Genomic DNA, 25,389 nt, shown 5'->3' with positions numbered 1-25,389 from the left:
TCTGTCTAGTTCAAACCCCAGATATTTCTTCCTCTACTGTGCTTGGAACAACCTTTTGTTTTTGTGACTAAGAAAGTGGGGGGATATATTAAATTTACCAAACAGTTCTTTATCTTAGAATTGTTTCCATGAAAACTCCAAAATCCCTGTCCTCACTGAGCTGAATCTCTAAGTAGGGGGTGGGAAAAAATAAACACATGAACAATGTATTCAGATAATCATAAGAGCAATGATAAACTAGTAATGGGCCATGGGATACTGTGATGGGAGGAGGGGCCACTTTATTTAGAGCAGAATTTTTTAACATTGGCAGCATGTTAGAACTATCTGAGGGTACTTAAAATTTCCAGTAGCTGTACTGCACCTGAGACTAATTAAACCAGAGTCTTTCATCTGGGAGGGGCTCAGGCATTGATATTTTTCAAGGATGCCCCAGGGTTTCCTAGGCTCAGTCAAGGTTGAGAACCATCACATCAGAGTGACATGTACTGACAGTTATCTGCAAGAGGAGCATTAAAAAAAAAATCAATATCTTGGGATAAACCATAATGGAAAAGAATATTTTAAAAAGAATGCATAAAAAATAAATATATGTGTAAAAAAAAAGAAAAGAGCACTTTAAATGGTGTGTATGCTCAGTTGCTCAGTCATGTCCACCTCTTTGCGACCCCATGGACTATAGCCCACCAGGTATCTCTGTCCATGGGATTTTTCAGGCAAGAATACTGGAGTGGGTTGCAACTTCCTCCTCTTTAAGTGGAGGGAAAGGCAAATGCAAAATCCCCAAGCTCAGCCTAACCCAGCATGTTTGAGTGAAGAAAGGCCAGAGCCTGTGGAGGGGGGCGAGGAATGTTATAGTTACAAGACAGACTTCCAGGTTTTGGCACAAAGCTGGCACTTTTGCAAGTATTTAAGCAGGGAAGAGGCCGGACCTGCTTTAGGCTTTGAGATTAGGCTGATTCTCCTTTCTGGACACAAGCTGGTAAAAGAAAAAAGTGGTTTCTCCTGGGCCACAATATCTGACAGCTGAAGGAGTGGGAACAGCAACCCACCTATGACCCCACTTCATCTTTTCTGATGTTGCCCTCACAGAACATCAAACAGTAGTGACGACACCCTTGTCTGAATCTGGTGTCTTCCTTCTGGTCTAACCCAAATTAGCCAGGGTTCCAATCTCTTCTGGGCACTTCCCAGGCACATCCCTGTGGGCTTTCCTACCATCCTCTGCTTCTTTCTCAACTAGAGTTCAGCTCAGCCTGTCCAAGCTTTCTCTTTACTTTTTTTGTTTCAACTCTACCCAGGTCCATACTGTGAGTTAAGGGCAAGGACCATGATTTATTTGAACTTTTTTATCCCTACCACCAAACACATCATTGGTATTTAATAAATGTTCGCTAAATGACTGACTGAGAAAGTATTCTAAATCCAGCGGTTTACTGTCTACCCTATATAAGGTCTGGTTCAAGTTCTGAGTCAACAGACATTGGTTGTTTTCCTTCATCCTAAAAAACATCAGTTTGATTTGCCATAAGTTAGTCAAAGGAAGGAAAAAATTAAAAGGATGAAATTTTAAATTCTACAAATTAAGGGTTTGTCAATTCAGTGTTGTGGTTCAGATTAAATGTCTTCCCTCAAGGGCTCATGTGTCCCCCAACTCCCAGAAGGTACTGAATCCTGGCCCCAGGGACACAAAAGCCAAGACATATTAAGAACACAGGATCCAACAGAACTACCACGTCTGGCAGGCAGCCAAACATATGCAAACCCGAGAGGGAATTTTAAAGGGCCGTTGAGATTAATTCCCTTGAAGAAGAATGAAAACCAGATGCTTTCCCCTAGGAAAAGAGTGTTCAGGACAACAGTGGGAGAGGTGGTGTGCAGGGCAGTCTGGGCTTCACGAGCGATGCTTACCCACCGTTAACCCCAACAAACTGAAGGTTCTTTTTGGTCCCATTACCTCCTGCACGGAAGCCATAGTCTTTCTTTTTCATTATGGATTTAAGGCTGGTCGACGGGGAGATCTCTAGGCAGACACAACATCATAGGTTAGCATGATCTGGGGAATACCCCCGAGTGCAACAGAACTGTGACCCTCGCTTTGAGGGGACACAGGCTGGAGGTATGTGAAGGGGTAGAACAGGAACTAGGCAATATAAATAAAATATTCTGAGGGTCTTTGAGGGGCGTCGGACTTCTGGTCAATGCTAGTCAAATTGTTCCTGTTTACAAGCCCTCTACATGAAGATGACAGAGAAGAGTTATTGGAGAGTTATTGAACCATGTGGGTGGCGTGGGTGCCATTGTTGTCCCTAACTCAGTCTGGGGAAATCTGAGGCTCAGATGTGCTGAGTGAATGACAGAGCAGCAGCAGAACTTAGGCCTCCCGACCCCTGATCCAGCACCCACTTTTGCACCTCAGAGGCCCTTCCTGGCTCACAAGTCAGTTAATATTTGTGATGTGGGGCAGGCATGGAAAACACATGAGCAAGAGCACACATCTTATTTTGCTGTTCTCAAAGGTACAGGGGGCAATTCACAAGGGCTAAGACTAGAACTAGCACCGAAATAACGAGAAAGCCAATTTGTGCTCTGCGGCAGGAAGCAGACTAACACGTTGCTGCCCGTTTAGCAAAGCAAAATATGGTTCCACTTAACAGGGAAGAGTGTGTGATCTGTTACAGGAAGAACTGCTGCTCAGCCAAAGCGTCAACTTGCACATGTGAGTATGGAAGTCTCTCCTTCTATCTCTCACACACACACACACTGAAGTTCAGTAAAATATTTCAGATCTCGATAGAATGTTCTTCCAAAACAAGGCTACAAAAAACCTCTAATGTGCAAGAAGTAGGGAGGACCGCAGGAATGCAAGAGCCCAAGACACAGTCAAGGAAGGCAGAGGTTTAAAGCACTCACAGCCAGTGCCAGGGCTGCCTGCACACAATGCAAATGAGAATGAGGCACCCCTCTGGGCAGACACAGTGCTGCGGGCTTGGCAAGTGTGGGCTGTTTCAGCTCCTATTTACCCTCTGGCATCTTTGTGCCCTGTGCTATCTGAACAGCTGTACGTGGTGGCCCTGCAGTCAGTCCCAACGTTAGAGCAAGGACAAGAGGAGGGGTACCAAGCCTCCACTGTTCCAGAGATCAGTTTTTATTCCATTGGGCTCCCGGATGTGTTTGAATCTTTTTAAAAAACATATGCATGCAATTAAAACCCTTTTTCCCATTTGACTCCTCAAGTAAAGGAGAAATGGTTCCCAGTCTCAGGCACCAGTATTTACCCATCGTTGGGGAGGAGGAGGGGCCTGGGGGCTCCTTCTGGGGTGGAGCCTGGGCCGAGTAGGCAGACAGAAGCAGGTTGAGGGAGCTCTGTAGCTGACTCTGGATGCTGCTGAGTTTGGAGGCAGGCTGCTTGATGGCGCGGGCCAGCTCAGGGTATCCGTGTTCCAGGCAGCTCCACTGCTCCTGCAGGAGCTCTTGGATCTTCTTAACGTATTGCCCAATAGTGGCGTCGGTGGGGGAGCTTGGTGGCCTTCCAAGGCGCTCCTTCCCCGACAGCTCTGGACCAGCCTCCTCCCTCCCTGCTGGGGGAGCCTTTCTCTCACCACTCCCTGGAGATCCTCCTACTCCCCTGTCCAGACCCTTAATTCCCACCGAAGGACCTCCTGCCTGCTCAGAACCTCCCTCTTCGATCCTGAGCTCAGTAGAGAGGCAGCTGTGTAAAGAAGGCATGAGGACCGTCTCAGAGCCCTGTGGCAGTGATGGCTGGGGTGGTGACACAAGTCCTGCTGGGCTCCCATCCCCTCGTTTGTGACTTTCCCACCCCCACAGGAGGCCATTCCCCTCTCCCCTGGCTCCCCAGCTTTCAGATCCCATGCTGCCCAGAAGGCTGACCCCAATGCTCTTGTCACACGACTGTCTGGTCAAGAGCCCTTGCAGGGGGTCAGTGTTGACCATGGCATCAGTCTGGCCCTGAGCATCTTTGGTGTTCCCACCGCTAAGCTTTTCTACCAGTTGAGCTACAGTGCACTCTAGCTCTTGAATCCTCTGCCCCTTCGCCTTGATTTCCTCTTCCTGCCGCTGGAGGGCAGCTCTGACCTGGGCCAGTTCCTCAGTTCTTCCAGACAGTTCGCCTTCAAGGTCCGAGATCTGCTGCTTCAGGCAGGAGATGCTGCCAGGATCCAGGGAGGCAAGGCCCAGGCTTTCCTCCGTGACGCGGATCCCGACGCTTCTCACGTCCACCTCTACAGGTGGTGGTGGTGGGATTTCGCTGATGTTGAGCTCGATTTCTTCTAGGGGGAGCTCATTCTCAGGGATGGGTGATGGCAGAGGTGGGGGGCTTGGTGTTGGAGAGCTGGGGGTTGTGACCACCACCTGGGCTTCTCTGCTTTCCTGTTGGTCTTCTGCATCCTCTAGAACCACAAGTGCATTCTGGGACAAGAAAGGTGGACTTGGGAAAGAGAGGTGATTTGGAGCCTCTTTTTCGCTTTCTGGAGGCTCAGGCCCCTCCTGGATCAGCTCCGGAATCCCTGGTACTAGGTCTCCTGACTCTCTGACTTCCGGTTGGGTTGCTGCTCGCGGAGTGAAGTTGGAAAAACCTGCAAATCCTTCCGCGGGCCCAAAGGCACCATCACAGACAACATCTTCGCCCTGAAGTGGAGGGAGGACGGGCGGGGTGGGGGGTCCTGAGTTTAGGCTTGGGTCCTCCGAGGCCCTGGTTTGCAGCAGCGTGGCCGGCATGCTGGATGCTCTCAGAAGCTGGGGCCGTCCACTCCCGGAGGTGAGCTCAGCCTCCCCGGGAGCCGCAGCAGCCTCTAGCTGTCTGGCCGTCTCCATCAGCAGGGCCTTCCGGTGGTAGCTCACCTCGCTGCCGCTGGCGGCTTGTGGGGCTTGGGGGTGATCCCCAAGGGGCAGTGGCTGGGCTCGGGCCTCTGTCCCCAACACTTTCCTCGACACCATGGGGGACCAGTTCGGGTGGGAAAGAACAGCATGGGGGCGAGCCCCGCTGTCGGGAAGGCTGAAGTTTCGGGGCAAAGTGCTGAACTTGGCTTGCTTGGCCCTTCTGTGGATAGGAATCCTTTTGATGGTGTTTCCCTTCTCGATGTCATCCACATACTTGAGGAAGTCCAGGTCCAAATGGAAGCCATATGGGGTCTCCACAGAGTAGGGGTGGCTCTTTGGAGGGTCTTTCTCTTCATCCCCCTGAGAGGACTGGTCTTTGGCTGGGAGACAGAAGGCGTAAAAAAGAAGCACAAAGTTAATAAGAAATGTGGGACGGTGAGACCTAATATGTGCGATTTTTACTTAATGCTCTTATATAAGTGTTCTGCTAAATGTTCCAACCTCTGAATTATGCTGAGATGTTCACGGACTTTTGGCTGTGCTGAGAAACCCTGTTATTAAATCAATGTGGACTTAGTCAATGTCTGCAAGGAAATAGGTGAAGGGAATAGTTTCCAATCTGCACTATGTCATCTCAGCTATGATTGTGGAATGGGCCTTCAACTCAGAAAAATAAAATAGTCTCATACTGTTTTTCTGTGGTTTGAGTCATGTAATTGCTGAATTGAAGTAGCCAGGAATTTGCCAAATAAGGGTACTAATTGGTAATTGTGACTATGGATGTTTTCCCCGCATGAGATACACAATTTTCTCAACATTAAAAAGAGAACCTTGCATTATTCAAATAGGTACTACTAAATCCTGCTAAAGCCAGAGATATCAAGGAGTCATGCTTCCTACATTATTTAAGCTTCCTCTGATGGCTGAGCCTCTAGGTATGTGAAGCTCAGAAGGAAAGGGAACATATAGTTACACTCAGCCTATACTCTCTTCACCAGAAAGAAACATGGTGCTTAACAAACACGTTTTACTTTCAAAAGCTTATGCCAAGTACGGAAATATCACGTTTTTCACAAACTGGAAAAAAAAAAGTGGTGGAGGAATATGGGACAATTAATGTAAAAAGAGACATTGACAAACATCCTCCAAGAGGTGTGGGACTCGTGATTTTTCAGGGCAGCCCAAAGTACCAGGGAATAGCACAATGAAAAAGGTCTCTATCATACCAAAGCACACTGATCTTGATTCCAACAGAGGATGCTAAGAACAAGTCAGTTCCTTGATTATCTGAATCCATAGGGATTTGTCTCCAAGTAGCCTCTTCCTCTGAAGAAGGCAATGGCAACCCACTCCAGTACTCTTGCCTGGAAAATCCTATGGATGGAGGAGCCTGGTAGGCTGCAGTCCATGGGGTCGCTAAGAGTCGGACACAACTGAGTGACTTCACTTTCACTTTTCACTTTCATTCATTGGAGAAGGAAATGGCAACCCACTCCAGTGTTCTTGCCTGGAGAATCCCAGGGACAGGGGAGCCCGGTGGGCTGCTGTCTATGGGGTCGTACAGAGTCAGACATGACCGAAGCAACTTAGCAGCAGCAGCAGCAGCAGCCTCTTCCTCGAGTTAAACAGTCTTTGTTCTTTTGATGTTCCTCACGTGACACCCCCTATTATCTCTGTGACATTCTGCTAAACATCCTCTGGAAATGCTGAGCTCAGGAGAGAACGTTATTGAAGAGCACAGAGGCCAAGAATATGGACCCTGGAGCCTGGTCTATATCTCAGCTTTGTGACCTTGGGGAAATTACGTAGCCTCCCTACATCTAATCATCTGTAAGATGGCAATAATAATAGGAAAGATGAGACTTGTGGACTGATTAATTAATACATATAACATGCTTATAACAATGCCTATCACATGATAAACATTTAATACACACTCAATACTGTAGTTACTATCTTTGTGGAAGCTCAAATCAGAGAGAACTGAAGCCCTCTAATGGAAGCTGATTTGCTGGGTACACAGGAAGGGATTCTCAAATTCTTTTGTATCTAACTGGTTGCTTGACTCTAAGAGTGATAGGCCTTGGAGGCAAAAAAGACAAAATAGCAGTAATTCAGTTCACTTACCTCAACCACTAATTTATTGAGCATCTGTGTTGGTTGCTAAGACAGATCCTAAGGACACTAGAGATAAATCAGGTATACCACTGCTCTCAAAAAAAGTATGGTCAAGTAGGAGAAACACCAACAAGTATGATGCAATGTGACAAGGATGGCAACAGATACATGCTCAAGGGTCAGTCTTCCTTCCTGACTTATTTTCCTAGTTTCTTCAGAATAACTTCCTTGGACTTAGAGGCGAATTATGCCTTGGTTTGAGAGAGATGACTTCACAAGAGTGAAGCCATGTAACTGGGTATTAAATGAATAAAGAGCAATTTTTCAGGAGAATAAGAGAGTGAAGGACATTGTGGCTGTATATTTCCAAGGTGGCCATTATCAATTCCTACCTTCTCTAGACAGGCAAGGGAATCCCATATGAACACGTGGCATCTATTTCTTCACCCTTTTGAATCTTAGCTGGCCTGTGAGTGCTTAGACCAAAAGAAAATAGCAGAAATGACACTGAGAAAATCCCAAGGGTAGCTCATAAGAAGTCTCTTAAGTGTCTTGTGGGTCTCTTAGAATGCACACTCAGTGGGAAGCCAGATGCCACATAAAGGGATCCAGCATCCCTGAGACTGCCATGCTGTGAGGAAGCCCAAGAAGCCCCATAGAGAGTTCATGTGGAGAGAGGGAGAGAGATGCCTAGCCAGCCTGCGCTGTTCCAAACATCCTGGCTCAGGTGCCAGGTATAAGTATACTGCCAGTGTAAGTCAACTTCCAGATGACTCCAGCCTCAGCCCTCATCTGACTTCATTGACAACAGGGACTCCAAGTGAGAACCATTCAGTTGAGCTTGTGTTAATAATGCATGATTATTTTACTCCACTGAACTTTGGGGTGGTTAGTTATGCAGCAATAGATAGCCAGGGCAGATCAGATATATGTCAGAAAATGAGCAAATGCTTTGAGGTGTGAAAAGTGAAAGAAAGTGAAGTCGCTCAGTCCTGTCCAATTTTTTGCAACCCCATGGACTATAGCCTACCAGGCTCCTCAGTCCATGGGATTTTCCAGGCAAGAATACTGGAGTACATTGCCACTTCCTTCTCCAGGGGATCTTCCCAACCCAGGGATCGAACCCGAGTTTCCTGAATTGCAGGCATACGCTTTACCTTCTGAGCCACAAAGGAAGCCCCTTGTGTGAAAATCCATGGTAATTCAGGGTTCTGTAATTGCAGTCATATGGCTGAAACTTAAAATGTGGAAGAGAAGGGTGAAGAGTAGGAAAAGCCAAATTTGAAGGTCATCAAGACCCAGATTAGGGAGCCACTTGTATGCTCGCCACCAAGCTTTGACTTTACTCTCTAGGCAGTGAGAGCCATCAAAGAGTTTTACACAAGGAAGTGACTTGATCAAATGTGACTTCACAATGATCATTCTCGCAGAGGATTAGAAGATGGACAAACCAGAAACCCAAGGATCAGTTGGGAGACTGCCGACATGATCCAGGTGAAACAAGCTAAGGGAATGGAGAGAAGGGGCAGGTTCAAGAAGAGGTGCACGTGATGGCATTACCTGAGGCACATAGGACTGCTTTTTCCTTAAAGGTGATGACATATTTGGGCTGAGCTCTTCCCACTTGCTGGTGTGATCTATCCTTCTGGCCAGTGTCACATGCTTGGGGCACAGGAACTGTGTTTATGGAAGTACAAGTATCTCCAAAGAACTAAAGAAGTTAAGTAGACACACGAAGTCTGAACCCTTGAACACTGACACAGTCGACCCTACCAGCCTCAAAGCTAAGTAAAATCTCAAGGCCTGTGGGCGATTAAGTCACAACAGGGAACAAAGCAAGGCATTGGTGCTGATCTACAGGGATGGGTCCAAGTTGGGTTCCAGAGTTTCTGTGCAAATACCTAGACTCCAGGCAGGAAAGGAGTAAACACTCCTCCAGCATCCAAAAAATTCCAACTAAGTTCCCATTCACCCACTTAATTTTTTTTTAAACCAACCTGCTTTTCCTCAAAGAGGCACACTGGTAGTCTCAATAAATGACAGCAATTGCTCTCTGTTAGTTTCTCAGCTGCACTCGGCTATACTCTTAAGCCTACTGGTCAACTTAGCAGCCTTCTGGACTTCAGGAACAAGCCAAATCAGAGAGGAGGTATTTGTGTAAAGTTAAATAGGGAGCAGATTTATGACCCAGAAGGCAAAGAACACTACAAAGGAGAGACTGCATTATTTATCTGCTTATTGCCTCAATTCGGTGGAAATGCAGTGATTTGCCCATCAGCCGCTGGGAGCAGGGCCAGAGCACAAATACAAAAAAGGCATCAAATGAGAGACAGCAGATTGAAAGGGGAAGTATTCCACAAGCGAGATTGAGGTGAACCAAAGAAGTCTGTAAGACTGAGTAGTTACCCCGATGATGGCTTTAATAGGTGCTTCCCAAGGTAGGGGTATATTTCTCTCTCAGTCTCTCTCTCTCTCACACACACACACACACACACACACAAGTACACTGTACTGTTGTCCTGCCACCTACCACTCTGTGTTCCTTCTCTTTCTCCCACTGCAAGAGGAATGTTGGACCTTGAATGAAGGATCTTGATCTTATATACTGGGAGACCTGTGTTCACATTAAGTTCTGCCCCTTTTAATTCTACCTGGTGATAGGTATGCAGGAGCTCAGAATTCCAGGCATTGGGCCAGGGCACGAATTAATTAGGAGGGCTGTCTTCTCGAAATGAACTTCAGATCAGACACACCAACACATAGCCAAACTGGCTGGAGTTGAATCCTGCCTCTGTCATCTCCTACCTCTGTGATTCTGGGCAAATTACTTAAATTCCCTATACTTTAATCTCTCCATTTGTAACACAGCAATAACGAGACATAACTCAAAGAGTTTTTGTGATTGTAGGCACTGATGAGCAGAGAACATGACACAGGTACTCAACAAAGGGGCCAAAAAACAAGGATGAGCTGGTTCCAAATGGGGCAGTGGGTTTTCACTGAGACTGAGCGCTCTCTTGGAATATTTAACTCTGTGTTAGGATGACAGCTTCAAGAGGGAGTGAGAGTCCAAGAAAACAACTCTGAAGAACCTGGGGAAATGAGTCAGGGGAGAAGGAAAAAGTAGGATATATGAGGCTCCAGTATTCTCACCTGGAGAATTCCATGGACAGAGGAGCAGGCGGGCTACAGTCCATGGGGTCGAAAAAGAGTCGGACACCACTGAGCAACTAAATGGCAACAAATATGAGGCTCAGAGCCATCTAGGATTCCCTAGAGAGTCTTGGTCTGAAAGCACCCACATCACCAGACCTTGAAAAGGAACCTACAGATGCAGTCATGAGCCTAAGAGTTACACACAGACTCGAGAAAAGAGATTAGAAGTAGACCAGGCAAGGAGGGAGGTGCCGCAGTCATTGCCCTGAGGGACAAAGTGAAGTGCAGGACAGGTAAGTCAAGGCATTTAAAATGATGGGGAAAGTCCAAAAGCCTATACTCAGTTTCTGGAGGAAATAGGAAAAACAGAATGGAGAGAGAAAATAGCGAAAACTACAACCGGAAAGAAGAGGAATTAAATGAGCCTCCTCAAAAGACCAAGACAGCGGAAACTCTTTTCCCTCTTCTGCCTTTATTTTGTGAGATGTGTGGGCCTGAAGGGAGGGGTGCCTTTCTTAGCTGGTTGTGGGTGATCACGTGGCAAGCAGCTGTGCCGAGGATGCTGAGCAGGGACAAATGAGGCAAGCAGAAATGACAGGCCCCCAGGGCATTAAGGGAATTAGCTGGTGTTCTGTGGGACCACTTCCAGGGATGCACTGAAAAGGCAGCTCTCTGGGGAGAGAGGCAGACTTTTGAAATAGATGGTAACTGCGTTTGGAAAGGAGGATAGAACGGAGCTGGAGCTGCTGTCCAGAATTTAAGCCCTGCACCAGTGAAGGGCCATCTAGGCTCTCCTGTTTCCTGTCATTCAGTGATTTGGAAAAAAACATTTCATTAGAAGTCAGGGGATCGGGGTCTAGTCCATGACGTTTGGCATATTTCCTAGAGAGGGGAAAGGAGGATCATTCCTTGAGACATTTGTTGGGCTAGGTAGTGATTACTCAGCAACCTTACATGCATTATCTCATTCAGTCCTTCACCATCCCTGTGAAGTAGGTATTAGTATCTGCTTATAGACGAGGTGTCGGAGAAGGCAATGGCACCCCACTCCAGTACTCTTGCCTGGAAAATCGCATGGACGGAGGAGCCTGGTGGGCTGCAGTCCATGGGGTCGCTGGGAGTCGGACACGACTGAGCAACTTCACTTTCACTTTTCACTTTCATGCATTGGAGAAAGAAATGGCAACTCACTCCAGTGTTCTTGCCTGGAGAATCCCAGGGACGGGGAAGCCTGGTGGGCTGCCGCCTATGGGGTTGCACAGAGTCGGACACGACTGAAGCGACTTAGCAGCAGCAGCAGAAGCATAGATAAGGTGTAGCAGACTATTAATAAAAATAGCCACAATTATAACCCACCCTTGTGTACTTCCCTCCCACACTGATCCTAGCTTGGCTTTGTGACTTGCTTTGGCCAGTGGGTCAACAGCAAATGTGACATATGCAGAGACTTGAAAGTTGCTTGCACACAGGAGTTTGTCTATTCTTACTGTGCTTGAAAACCCTTCTGTCAACAGGTGAACATACCTCAGCCAGCCTGCTGGACAACAAAAGAGACACGGCCAAATCATCGCCAGTGCCCCAGGTGATGTGGGGTCAACCACCAGACATATGAGTGTGGCCATTCTAAACCGTCAGGTCAAGTCACCCAGAAGACCATAGACACATAAATAAGTCCAACAGCGATCAGTCACATTGGCCCAGCTCAGAACAAAGGCTCGGCCAACCCAAAGAATCTTTTGAGAAATAATAAATACCTTTAAGTCGATATTTTTTTTGAGTGGTTTGTTATGCATTAAAGCTAACTGATACATGAAGGAAGTGAGGCTCAGAGAAGTGAAATGCCTTGGAGGATCACTCAGGTAGGAATGTTGGCTCATTTTACCATATCATGCCTTGTCTCTAAAATGAGGTTAATGAGGGAGGTCATCCTGCTCCCTTCTTGGTGCCAAGAAAGGATGAGAAACACTCCAAAAATTACCCAAGTCCAATATAAACATAAGGCTTCATTTTCATTCCCTACCACCTTCTCTTGTTCATGCCTGAAATACATGGTTTGGGTTTCCCAGCACCGCCTATATGGGGAAGGTCTCCCATGTTTCCCCTAAGCTATCCAGTATTTATAGTAATAATCTCTTTCCAACCCAAGTGCTCACTGTAGACCAGGGAATACAAAGAAGCCTGCCTACCATCTGTCTTCTCCATCTTAGGGATTGTTGACCACCAATGTCTCAGGCACTCTTCATCCGGTAAGTCTGTAAAATTCGTTGGAGAGTTCTGAAAGGAAGAAGGAAGGAAAAGTGGAGATTCTCATTACAGTTAGAATAAGTATAGAGGGCCCCTCCTTACCTTTCTCCCAGGGTGCTCATGAGCTCATAGCCCTCCAAGGAGGAGGGCTTTACACAATACCTAGAGTCCAATCTTGGGTGTGTCTTCATGGGATGTTAGCAGTGGTTGACACCAAAGGAAGTCTCTGGTCAGACTCCCTCACTGGGCAGATGAGGAAGCTGAGGCTTAGAAGTAAACTGTTCTGTGCACCACCTCTCAGCATATTAGTGAAGAAACTGGGCCTGCGGCTCCAACAAGCAGCTATCCTTAATATCAGGAGCTGAAATCTACTCACTTCCATCACAGAGAACGAATTTTAAACCATTTTGTGGAAAAGTTGGAACCAGAGAACCTTCAAATGATCTGTGACATCCCAATCAGACTCAAGACAAAGATGAACTAACTTGAAGGACCGACAAGGAGCTGATAGTTCAGGGTGATTTCTAACCATGGGCAGAACAAGGAGGCGTTCATTTGACCTAGGTGGCCGGAAGACATCGGTGACTATGCAAGCAGAATGCTCTCCTGACTCGGAATTAGAGTCTCTTGAGGTTTGATCATAAATTCTCCCCAAAGTTTCAATCCTTTTCCAGAACTATTTCTTCAAATGGTATACAGCCTGGCTCCTGCCCCCAATACAATAAATCACCCAAGAAATTGGCTTTTTATGATTGTAACTCCACACACATCAGAATAATAAATAATCTGTGACACCTCAGCAGTGGAAGCAGGGTTGTTTTAGGAATCCTGATGTGCTTGACCACAACCTCTGGATCAGAAAAACGTACCAGGGATGAGGGAAAGGCTGGGGGGAATTAAAGTGAGAGAAGGATGACAGGAAGCCCCCAGCAACCCGGGATAAAAAATGGGAAACAAACAAGCAAACTGGAGAAGAGGGCTGGGAAATATGAGGCCTGCCAAATTAAAGGAAGTCTGAAGTCTGCCTGACGGAAAGTTTGGTGTACACTCTTTCTGTAAGCGAGGCTACTGTCTCCAAAGCTATCACCCACTCCTGTCTTGGTCTCCCATAACCACAGTCCACTCAGAAGCCAGAGGGCCTCTGCCACTGCAGAGTGATGGAGCCTGGAAGGGCAGGCAGGGTTTCTATAGGCAGAGACACTCCTTACAGAAGGATCACAGAAACTGAGTCACTTACCTTGTGGCAACAAGTACTTGAATTGGGGGGCAGCGTGGAGCTGGAGTAGAGAAATTAGGGAGAAGAAAGATAAATGCGGATGGTCCTGGAGGCTAAGAGTGGCCACTAAGGGGGCAGACAATGGGAAGTCATGGAAGGTCCTAAGCAGGGGTGAGGGAGGGTCACCCTTGCTAGAAAGAGGAAGTTCTGAAACAACCTATGTGTCCATTAACAGATGAAGGAGTAAAGAAGATGTGGTGTCTGTGTGTGTGTGTGTGTACAGGTATATACACACGGAGTGGAATATTATGTAGCCATAAATAGAAGGAAATCTCACCATTTGTGATAACACAAACATGTACTGTATTTGCCTTTGACTTAGTCCACTGACCATAATGCCCTTAGGTACACCTGAGGACAAATACTGTATGGTATCACTTACACATGAAACTTCATTAAAAAAAAAATGTATAGACACAAAGAATAGATTGGTGGTTGTCAGAGGCAGGGGTTGGGTGGGTGAGGGGTAGGCAAAATTGGTGAAGGAGCTCCAAAGATACAAACTTCCAGTTCTAAGATAAATAGGACCTGGGCATGTAATGTACAGCATAGTGACTATAGTCAGCAACACTGTATTGTATTTTTTGAAAGTTGCTAAGAGAGTAGATCTTAAAAGTTCTTACCACAAAAAAAATAAAAATAACTAGGTGACATAATGATGTTAACTAAACTTACTGTAGTGGTCATTTCACGACATATACAATAATCAAATCATTATGCCGGACACCGTGCTAGATGTCAATTATACAACTACACAGTGTTAGATGTCAATTATAATTCAATTGAAAAAAGAAAGAGAAGGTTCCTGGGCAGACGACACTGCTGCCCATCTCAGTGCCCCGGCTCTGCAGTCCACAGCCGATGACGGGGACTCCCAGGTGCAGTGGGGGGTGGGGGGGGGCGGGCAGGAGAGGCCCAGCGGCTCCAAGGTGAAAAGTGTGAAGGAGAAGGGTGAGGACAAAACCCTATACATGGCCCCTTCAGCATCACAGCCTCTTCTCTCCCTCCGTATCCCTCTTCCTCCCACCTCATAACATTACTGAGTAACAGGCAGAGCTTGGAGCCCTTGGCATACTCAAATGACCTCATGCAAGCCTCACCATAACCCCAAGAGGGTTATTATTGTCACCCATTTTCCAGACAAGGAGACTGAGGCTATCTACAGCCATACCACCCTGAATGCGCCCAATCTCATCTGATCTCAGAAGCTAAGCGGGGTCGGTCCTGGTTAGTACTTGGATGGGAAACTGAGGCTGAGAGAGTTTAAAGGCCTGCCCCAAGTTACATAACAAGCCAGAGCTGGTGTAGGATTTGCTCTTAAGTCAAGTCGACTCCAAGCCTGTGCTGGGAACGAAAGTGATTTGTAAACATTTGTCCACTAATATAAGCAAGCCTGAAGACTGAGCCCTAGCTCTCTTTTGTGAGGGAAAACGTTCCTGACTCTGCTTCTTTGCTTCTCCCTCCAGTGCAGATGACGCATCTTCTGGGCATGCATAAGGAGGACGGCTCCCTTTGTAAGTCCTTCTGGCCAAGTGCAATCTGCTTCTCTGAGGCTGGACACCAAGTAACAAAGCTCCTCCTAAGCAAGAGGGTGCAGGTGAACCTCCGGCTGCAGAAACTCACTGTCACCTCAAGGAGTTCAGTCACACCCACTGCCCTTGGTTAGAATTACAATTCAGTCCTTCATATACCAGGTCATAGAGCTTCAGATAACTTTGCAACACACTTGGGGTCAAATTTCATTAAAAAAGAACTCTATAGAGACCTCTAATTGTTCTCTTAGACTTGAATTTTGCTAAAATTAATCATTCCAAGGCAAGAGAAATTAAATGGAGCTGATACCCCAACTCTCTGAAGAACAGGGCCAAGCAAGCTTTCATTCTAAAGCTCTAAAGAAAAGGGAGCACTGTCGTGTCTGTATCATGCCACTTCCATCCCTACCCACCCCAGCCTTCTCCACTTTGGCCCAGGGTCCTCACTGTGAACATCTCAGAATTTAGCTAAGGGAGTTTTCTTCCAGTGAGTGGATGTTTGATGTGATTAGGAGAAGGCAGTGGCACCCCACTCCAGTACTCTTGCCTGGAAAATCGCATGGACGGAGGAGCCTGGTAGGCTGCAGTCCATGGGGTCGCTAAGAGTTGGACACAACTGAGTGACTTCACTTTCACTTTTCACTTTCATGCATTGGAGAAGGAAATGGCAATCCACTCCAGTGTTCTTGCCTGGAGAATCCCAGGGACCCGGCAGCCTGGTGGGCTGCGGTCTATGGGGTCACACAGAGTCGGACATGACTGAGGTGACTTAGCAGCAGCAGCAGCAGGGGAGTGGAATCAAAGACTAAATGCTCTATCAACACACGCTACTTTGTTTGCAATACAACAGAATATGAAAAATAGCTTTGTTGGACAGAATTCCCCTTTAAAATGGAATTTTGCAACCTCCTGGAGCATTTAATATTTTGACATAGAAGCAGTTTATTACATCTTCTGTTAAACTGTCTGCCCAGTGTTCGAACCTTGTAACACCTAGTCGTGTTATGTAACTTTCATTTGTTTATGGCCTATCCCAGGATCAAGTATGCCCAGTTAGCTCCCAACCTCTCTCACGAGCTCATCATATTCTAGATGTTTTGAGTATGTACAACTGTATCTTTTTCCAGTTTTTCTCCCCTATTAAGCTTGTGAAGTTCAGAACTCCTACACAATTTATTTTCTGTAGACACTCCCCCAACCCCATCCACCTCCATCCTAACATGTGGCAGATCATCTCCAAGTTGCAGATAAGGAACAAAGACACAAAAAAGCTATGCGGCCAATCCAAATTTATCCAGTTAATTAGGGGCAGTCCACCCTGCCTCTCAAAGCCAATGTGCAGTGAAGAGATGAGGACTGAGGCTTTCAGTTCAAAATTGACCAGAGGCAGTCATTGGCAGACAGCAGTGATGGCCCATATGTAACTACCAGGCCACGTTAGAAACGGTTCCAGCACAGCCCATGCCCAGGAGCATGGATTTCCTTGGGTCAGCCCAGCGCCAGCAGTATATCCCCACACTCTCTCCCTCCACACTGATTCTTTTTAATGATACCATTTTTAACCTCAAATCCAAATACAAAGAAACCTTCCTCTATTTAGCCCTGAAACTGAAACCTAGCTCTGTACTTGTGTTCCTTTCAAACGTCTCTTTATTCTGCAATAATAAAAATGCCATATTTCATCCCAGAACAGGCTGCATGCCAAAATAAATAGCACCTTGGATTTCCTTAAAAAGAAAACTTGGCTCAAAGCACAGCCTTATTGCCATGAGAATTCTTGGAGAATTCAACCTAACAAAGTCAAATATTTAGCAAGGTAGTGCACCAACAGCGATCTGTCAATCCCTGCACGACCTCTTGCAGAGGCAAAAACGCTCTTTCCAAAAGAGGAAAAAATATTACTTATACCTGGTTCCGATCTCCCCAAATGATGAGAGCTTCCCGCTTCCCCACTACAGGGCCCCACGCCTCCAAGTGGAAATGTCCCCTGTGCTAAGAATCCGGAGGCATCTGACAGAGCTGCTTAAGAGGGCTGAAGCACAGGCACCGGGGGAGTGAGACATACTCCTGGAAAAGCTTCCACCAAACGAGTTCTCCAGCGGGCTCGCTCCCCACCGACCCCAGGAAACAAAGAGATAATTCACGCTCAATAAATAACACATTAACACAATCTCATTAACACAATCTCATTAACTCCGTTCCCACATTTTTCTGCATGTGTCTGTCATTTTTGCCTGCATTGCAGCAGCTGAATCTGGAGCTTCATGAAGAAGAGAGAACTGTAAGGAGGGAAGCAGTGACCACAGTACCTTCCCTTGGCATCCTTCCCCTGCCCCAGCCTGGAGCCAGAGAAGTCACCTCTTCCCGGGGGCTCTGCTGCTGGACCGGAGCTGATCGCTCCTGAGTTCAGCACGACAGCACTGGCTCCCTAGCTGTTAAAGATTTGGTCAGGTGATCTGTGACCTTGCTGGAAAAGCAAACACTGACTTCATTTTGGCTCTCAGAAAGAGGGGACTGGGGTCAGAAAGGAATTTGATGCTCAATAAGCTGAGGATCAGAAAGGAATTTGATGCTCAATAAGCTGATACTAGATCTTGCAGAAAGAGGAAAACAGCACAGATCATTCGATTAGAAAGTTTGTTCTCAGAGCTGCTAGCAGTTTAGAGGGATGCATCTGAAGACGCTGAAATGGTACACACCTTTCTCCCTGGACTCTCCCAGAGCTAGGCGCTCAACTGGGACAGGTGTCATAATTAATTATGCTTTTCCTCCTCCCTCCCTGCAGCTGAGCGGCTCATTAATAAAATTGTTCCTAATGAGAACACAGCATCCTAAAGAGCTGAAACCCTCCACTGATGCATCTCTTTCTTCCAGTCTCTGTCTTAGAAACTTCCTCCCCCGCCCACCCACCTCCTGGATCCCACAGCGGAGCAAGGCTTCTGTGAGCAATCCCCAGACTGCTCACTGCCTCCATCAATCAGCGACTGGAAGTCTATGGGGCAGAGCTGGAAGAAACAATGACCAGTGAGCGCCTGGGGCCAGACAGGCAGCCCCCGCTTCCCGCTGCTCTACGAATCTGATGCCCCAGCACTGATACGCACCCAATTCTGGCAGAAAGAGAAAGGCAAGGAAGTACCTTCTGTAAGGATCCAGCTCCAGGCAGGGCTTCCAACTGTAGCGCGGACCAGTGACTTCAGAGGGGCGGGTACAGGAGCCGGGGAGAAGGCAGCTGTGCAAGAGCAAGGTCTCAGGGTGTCCCAGCCAGCCCACTGCAGCCGCAGCTCTCTGGAGCAGAGGCAGGTGTGAGGCGCAGGCACAGACGCTCTGCAAATCTAGCACCACCACCAGACCTGAAGGAGATACAGGGGGGTGGGTGCCTTCCAAATGGGCCAGGAAAGCATCTGGGCTCCCGTATACAGTCTCAGCAAAAGGATTAGAGGACTTTATCCCCTTGACCTTCCGTGGCTCTAGTCAAAGGAGGCTGTCCTTGGAAATGAAGCCCTGTCAGGAAGACATGTCGAAGCAGCTCTGACCTTTGAAGACACTGCCTGTCAAGATGTGTTCTCAGAGGCCAGGGCAGATTCCTGTTTAACCCACACTGAAACTGATGCCAGAGCTGAGTGTCACCCTGAAGTGCTGACTGCATCCAGCCCGGGACACTGGGAAGCACTTCACCTCCAGCTTAAGGCAGCCGGGCAGGGCTGAGCGTCCCCACTGGACAGGTGAAGAAAGTGAGAGACAGTGACTTCCCTTGGCTCACCCATGAGCGAATCTGGATTAAAATGAAGATTCCTGGGATAGAATTCTGTGTTTTTCCTACTACACTGGATCATACTCTTACTTTCCTTGGCAGACTCTAGAGCATCTTGCTCAAGGCAGAGGTTAACAAACTTACTGAAGGGCATGGGATGATGTGATGCACAAGGCTAGGAAATGCCAACATTCACTTGTTTCAACTGTTAAAAGTATTTAACTAGCATGCAGACCAAACCATCAAAATTTAAATCAGAAATACACTTTGCGGTTATACGAAAAAATATACAGAGGTGCAAACTGTCTCTCTGATAGCTTTTAAATGACCATCAACCATCCCCTCAGAATTAGCTAGAGAAATGCTAGAAGCATAAGACATTTCACCAGGAAGCTGAGTTAAAAAGAGCTCTCCATTCACTAGGTCCTATGACTTTCTAGCCACCTACTCTGCCTCTCTGATTTTTCTATGTGACAGAGGTAAGCCCTCCCATTTCCTCTCCCAAGATAAACTCTTCCTTATTCAAGACAAAATGGTGAGAGGCTTGCTCGCAGAACTGAGTCTTTCTTGAAGCAACTAACATTCTTCTGGGAACACTGGCCAGTTCCCATCTGTCCCCTCAAGCTCTGTTCAGCATCCCCCCACCCCGCCGAGTGCTGTAGCCAGCCTTCCTGTTTCCACTGCTCCTGTCAGCCCTCGACTGCCGCAGTTATCACCTGAATTCTAATTGCTGCCTCTGCGTCTGTCTCCCAGACCAGCATCATGAGCTCGACATTCCATAAAGGTTGTCAAACTGAACTTATCCACGATACCAATGGCTATAAACTCAGGTGACCTCTTCAGATACTCCCTTAGGTACCAAGAAAGCACCTCTCCTTTCCAACAGGTGCCAGGCCTCTCATCAGACTGAAAAAAAAAAAAAAACTCAGCAGAATAAGGGAAGGAAATAATAGCCCCTAGCAGTGCCATGGAGAAGGCAATGGCACCCCACTCCAGTACTCTTGCCTGGAAAATCCCATGGACAGGGGAGCCTGGTGGGCTGCAGTCCATGGGGTCGCTAAGAGTCGGACACGACTGAGCGACTTCCCTTTCACTTTTCACTTTCATGCATTGGAGAAGGAAATGGCAACTCACTCCAGTGTTCTTGCCTGGAGAATCCCAGGGACGGGGAAGCCTGGTGGGCTGCAGTCTGTGGGCTCGCACAGAGTCGGACACGACTGAAGCGACACAACAGCAGCAGTGCCACAGATCAGCTTGGCTCAGGTATCAGGACAGCAGAGTCACAGGAAAATACATACACGCACACACATATGCCTCGAACCAAGTCGCCCTTCCTCCTTCAGATCTCTTTCTGAAGACAGGTAGCACTTTCAGTTCTCTGCACTCCACACAAGGTACTGGTTTAGGCACGGTGCTGACTGCCTATATCTCTAAGAGGAGAGGAGATTCTTCTGTCTTTTCTGTCTTTTGCCCTTACCCAGTACACACAGTTTACTCCATGGTCAAGCGTAAAGGTGAGCAGAAACAGGAATCTTATCCCCATCTTCCAGATGAGAAAACAAAGTTGGTTCCCATGGTTACAAAGGTAAGAAAAGGCAAAGCCTCGATGCAAACTCAAATATTCTGTCTTCCACTCTAATACTCTTTCCTCTAAATCACAAAGCCTGAACTGGGTATGTGGGTGAATTCAGGAGACACGGGGCTCCAGGATGTAAGCTTCAATGCTAGTGCTCTCAAGGCAGAAGGTGATCTCGCATTTAGGGAAGATCTTCATGGGAAAAGCCAACGACCTTGGAGAGGAAATCTGAGCTTCCTCTCCACAGCCTCTGGCCCTTACCATGTTGGGACACTGGCATGTCTCTACCCCTACACCTCACTCAGACACATATCTTAAGACTAGTAGCCAATTTCATGTTACCACCAAGCTACCCAGACACACTTATCCAAGAAAACTTTTCCATCAGGGATTATTTGTCTGGGGGGAGGTTTGACTCCTTTTGCAATTTAGAAACCTCCAAATTCTATGGCCCAGGTCCCTTTTGCTCCATGATGAAGAAAAGGTAGGCATCTAAGTCAGACAAGATGGCACCAGGCAAGAGGGAAAAGAGGTGGAACTATCTGAAGAATGTGCCTTTTATCTAAGCGGTTCCTTAGGCTTTTGCACTTTGCCCAGAGAGGTCAGGTATTTGGCAGTCTGTGCGATTACACAGGGCTGGGAAGTAGCACACTGCTTAGGGACACGTACTGCTGAAACAGCTTCAGAGCAGACTGGTTACAGCCATTCTGATGGAACACAATTTCACTGGACGCAGGAAGAAGTCACTCGTGGGAGATCGGTGGGTGTAGCAGTCCAGTGGGAATGAGCTATTCAAATGGCTGACCCTTTAAGGCAGATGAAAATTTCTCAGGGAGGAAACAGGGCCTGTTGCAGGGAGTGAGGAGGCTGCAGTAAACAATGTTCCTTGGAAAAAAAGAAAGGCATCAGGGTCCCAGGGAAAAGACCTCTACTCCACATCCCTCCCCTCACAGAGATCCTTCCAGAATGCTCTTAGTCTCTGACTTAAACACACTGTAAAACTGAGACACCAGTAGACAAATAAGGAAGGGGCTGCTGCTGCTGCTAAGTCGCTTCAGTCGTGTCCGACTCTGTGCGACCCCATAGACGGCAGCCCACCAGGCTCCCCCGTCCCTGGGATTCTCCAGGCAAGAACACTGGAGTGGGTTGCCATTTCCTTCTCCAATGCATGAAAGTGAAAAGTGAAAGTGAAGTTGCTCAGTCGTGTCCGATTCTTAGCGACCCCATGGACTGCAGCCTACCAGGCTCCTCTGTCCATGGGATTTTCCAGGCAAGAGTACTGGAGTGGGTTGCCATTGCCTTCTCCATTAGGAAGGGGCACAAGCAACCAATTCAGGAAAGAAGAAATACCGGTGTTTACTATTAGAAAAATGTTTAACCACATGAATTAATCATCAAAAAGATGCCAGAGAAACATCAGAAGGGCATACTATTTATCTACCCTACACTGTGCCGGGCACTCTAGGTCCATTTCGAAACCAGCCAATTTAATTCCCACAATGACCCTATACAGTAGTACTGGTTATTTCCATTATTTGAGGACAAAGCTGAGGCTGAGAGCAGTTGCCCAGATACTGAGACCATCAGCGCCAAGATTCGAATCCAGGTACCGTTTTGCTTTCAACCACAGTTTGATACAGACTCTCTCACAAGTTAGAAAAACAAGTTTTTTTTTAAAGAGAGGTCCTCAGTGTTGAGAAGTGTGATAAGGGGACACTCTCCTCCCCTTCCCAGAAGATGGCAGCAGAGTCAGGGCAGCTGCAGCCCACATAGGGGCAGGCCTCTCCCAGCACCCGGCTTGTGTGTGCAACTGCTCTGGCTTAGTCTGTGCATGCGCACAGGCAACTGCAAAACCAAATACAACAAAATGAAACAGTGATTTCTTTTGTTGGTCTAAAAAAGTCATCACTAATAGGACGTATTCTTGGAAAACAATAAATTACTGGGGTTGTTGGGGGGAGTGGGAAATCACCATCATCCCCCCATCTTGATACAACTCGTTTCATGCCCATCTATTTTGCATATTTTAACATAATTGAAGAGCAATTTGTATGGTGGCTAAGAGTCTGGACTCCAAGTCAAGAAGCCATGGCTAGAATCCCAGCTCTGCTAATGACTGGGCAACCTTGGACAAATTACTTAAACTCTCTGTGTCTTCCCTGGAGAAGGAAATGGCAACCCACTCCAGTACTCTTGCCTGGAGAATCCCATGGACAGAGGAGCCTGGCAGGCTACTGTCCACGGGGTCACAAGAGTCGGACATGACTGAGCGACTAAACTAGTAACTACTACTCTGGGCCTTAGCCGCCTCACTTGTAAAATAGGAATAGTAACACACTGTACACATCATGGATCTGTCAGGAGAATTAAACAAGATGACAGGTCAACAACTTAGAGGCTGGTATATAGTCTGTGTTTAATAAATAATACATATAGTATCTATTAACATAATGATACAAGTTTAATTATGAATTTGATTTTGTATTTAAAATTTTATCATGTAACATTTAGAAAATACAGTGATACCCGATTTATAGTGATTACTGTAAATGGCTGTGCAAGATTCCATGGACTTAAGCCTTATTTTCCAAACACACTTCCTCCTGGAGATCATTTCATCTCAAGTTTAACCCTCCCTGCAATGCTACCCAGATCAGCCAGCCTGTCAGACAGGCCTATGTGCAGGTCTCCAGGGAATATCCCAAGTTCAGGTGCTGGAACACAGCTGCCACATATGGTGATGAATGATTAAGAGCAAGGATTTCAAGGTAAGATAGACCAAGTTCAAATTCTGATTGTGTGACCCTGAGCACATTTCCTTATTCAAGAAGAGCCCAGTTCAGTACACAGCTGGGAGAACCGCACGAGATAGGTACATTTAAGTGCTTCTGCCAATGCTCAGGATTTAGTGAACACTCAGTAAATGTTAGCTATGATTACTTTTTAAAACCCACAGTGTTTTAAGCAAGGAAAGGCCAGGAATTGCATTTATTTTATTTATCTCCTTATTCCTAACAGCTGGCACGGTAGGAACACAACAAAAATGTGTTGAATTAATGAATAAATAAACAGATTAATGGATACATCATAGAGACTGCCAGAGCTGGAAAGGATTTTTTAAAAGCCTTATTTAGATATAATCTACATACCATACAATTTACCCATAAAAATTATACAATAGCTGCAGCATACTCAGAGATGTGCCAACATTGTCACAACCTAATTTTTTAAATTGTTGTAAAATATTGTTCAGTCGTTAACTTGTGTCTGACTCTTTTGGAATCCCATGGACTATAGCCTACCATGCTCCTCTATTCATGGAATTTTCCAGGCAAGAATATTGGAGTGGGTTGCCATTTCCTTCTCCAGGGGATCTTTTCGACCCAGGGTTCAAACTCGCGTCTCCTGCATTGGTAAGTGGATTCTTTACCACTGAGTCACTAGGGAAGCCCATGGTAAAATATGTTGTGTGTGTGTGCTTAGTCACTCGGTCGTGTCCAACTCTTTGTGACTCCATGGACTATACAGTCCATGGAATTCTCTAGGCCAGAAAACTGGAGTGGGTAGCCTTTCTCTTCTCCAGGGGATCTTCTCAACCCAGGGAGCAAACGCAGGTCTCCTGCATTACAGGCAGATTCTTTACCAGCTGACCCACAAGGGAAGCCCAAGAATACTGGAGTGGGTAGCCTATCCCTTCTCCAGCGGATCCTCCCAACCCAGGAATCTAACTAGGGTCTCCTGCATTGCAGACAGATTCTTTACCAACTGAGCTATCAGGGAAGCCCAAAATAAGTTAATACATACCATAAAGTTTACTATTTTAACCATCTGTAAATGTAGAATTCAGTGGCTTTCACAATGCTCTGTAATCATCACTACTATCTATAACCCAAACATTTTCATCATCTCCAACATGAACTCTATAACCTATTAAAACAATAACTCCCCATTTCCTCTTGCTCCCAGCTCTGGTAAGACCTATTCTACCTTCTGTCTCTATAAACTTGCCTATTCTAGGTACCTTCTGTAAGTGGAATTATGTAATATTTGTCCTTCTATGTCTAGCTTATTTCATTTAGCATTTTCAAGGCCCATCCAAGTTGCAGCATACACCAAAATTTCATTTCTTTTGATGATCAAGTAATATTCCATCATATGTACATACCACACCTTGTTTATCCATTCATCTATCAGTTGACACTTTCGTGGTTTCCATCTTTTGGCTATTGTGGTAATGCTGCTGTGAACACTGGTGTACAAGTATTTGTTCAAGTTCCTGCTTTCATTTATTTTCGATATATACCTAGGAATGAAACTGCTGGGTTATATGTTAATTCTATGCTTAAATTTTGAGTAACTGCCAAAGTATTTCCAAAACAGCTACACCATTTTACATTCCCACCAGCAACACATGAAGGTTCCAGTTTCTCCATATCTTCACCAACATGTTTTTTTTTTCAACTAAAAAAAATCACTATAGGAATCCTAGTAAGTATAGTAGGTGTGCAGTGTTAACTCATTGTGGCTTTGATTTGTATTTCCCTAAATGACTAACTAATGACTTCCCTTAGAAGTGGCTTAGACGGTAAAGCGTCTGCCTACAATGTGGGAGAACCGGGTTCAATCCCTGGGTCGGGAAGATCTGGTGAAGGAAATGGCAATCCACTCCAGTATTCTTGCCTGGAAAATCCCATGGACAGAGGAGCCTGGTAGACTACAGTCCACAGGGTCGCAAAGAATCGGACACAACTGAGCAACTTCACTTAATGACTAACTTATATGCAGAGTACATCATGAGAAACGCTAGGCTGGAAGAAGCACAAGCTGGAATCAAGATTGCTGGGAGAAATATCAATCACCTCAGATATGCAGATGACACCACCCTAATGGCAGAAAG

General features: G+C 46.4%; 1 protein-coding gene across 2 annotated transcripts in view; it reads right to left on the bottom strand.

Annotated features, from left to right (window-relative positions):
- KANK4 (KN motif and ankyrin repeat domains 4) overlaps positions 1-25,389 on the bottom strand; it is a 75,196-nt gene that overhangs the window by 22,889 nt on the left and 26,918 nt on the right. The window contains exons 2-5 of one of the 2 annotated variants that reach the window (XM_027537061.1): positions 18,302-18,515; positions 12,300-12,387; positions 3,279-5,219; positions 1,912-2,023 (exon numbers count right to left, since the gene is read on the bottom strand). In XM_027537061.1, coding sequence (XP_027392862.1) covers positions 1,912-2,023; positions 3,279-5,219; positions 12,300-12,315 — 2,069 coding nt within the window. In that variant the 5' untranslated portion in view covers positions 12,316-12,387; positions 18,302-18,515. The remainder of the gene's footprint in view (positions 1-1,911; positions 2,024-3,278; positions 5,220-12,299; positions 12,388-18,301; positions 18,516-25,389) is intronic. The other variant, XM_027537060.1, reaches the window with a different exon arrangement.

This window comes from Bos indicus x Bos taurus, chromosome 3 (assembly GCF_003369695.1).
Source record: "Bos indicus x Bos taurus breed Angus x Brahman F1 hybrid chromosome 3, Bos_hybrid_MaternalHap_v2.0, whole genome shotgun sequence".
NCBI lineage: Eukaryota > Metazoa > Chordata > Mammalia > Artiodactyla > Bovidae > Bos > Bos indicus x Bos taurus.
The sequence above is the reverse complement of the archived record's forward strand: the minus strand, read 5'-3'. Positions and strand labels throughout refer to the sequence as shown.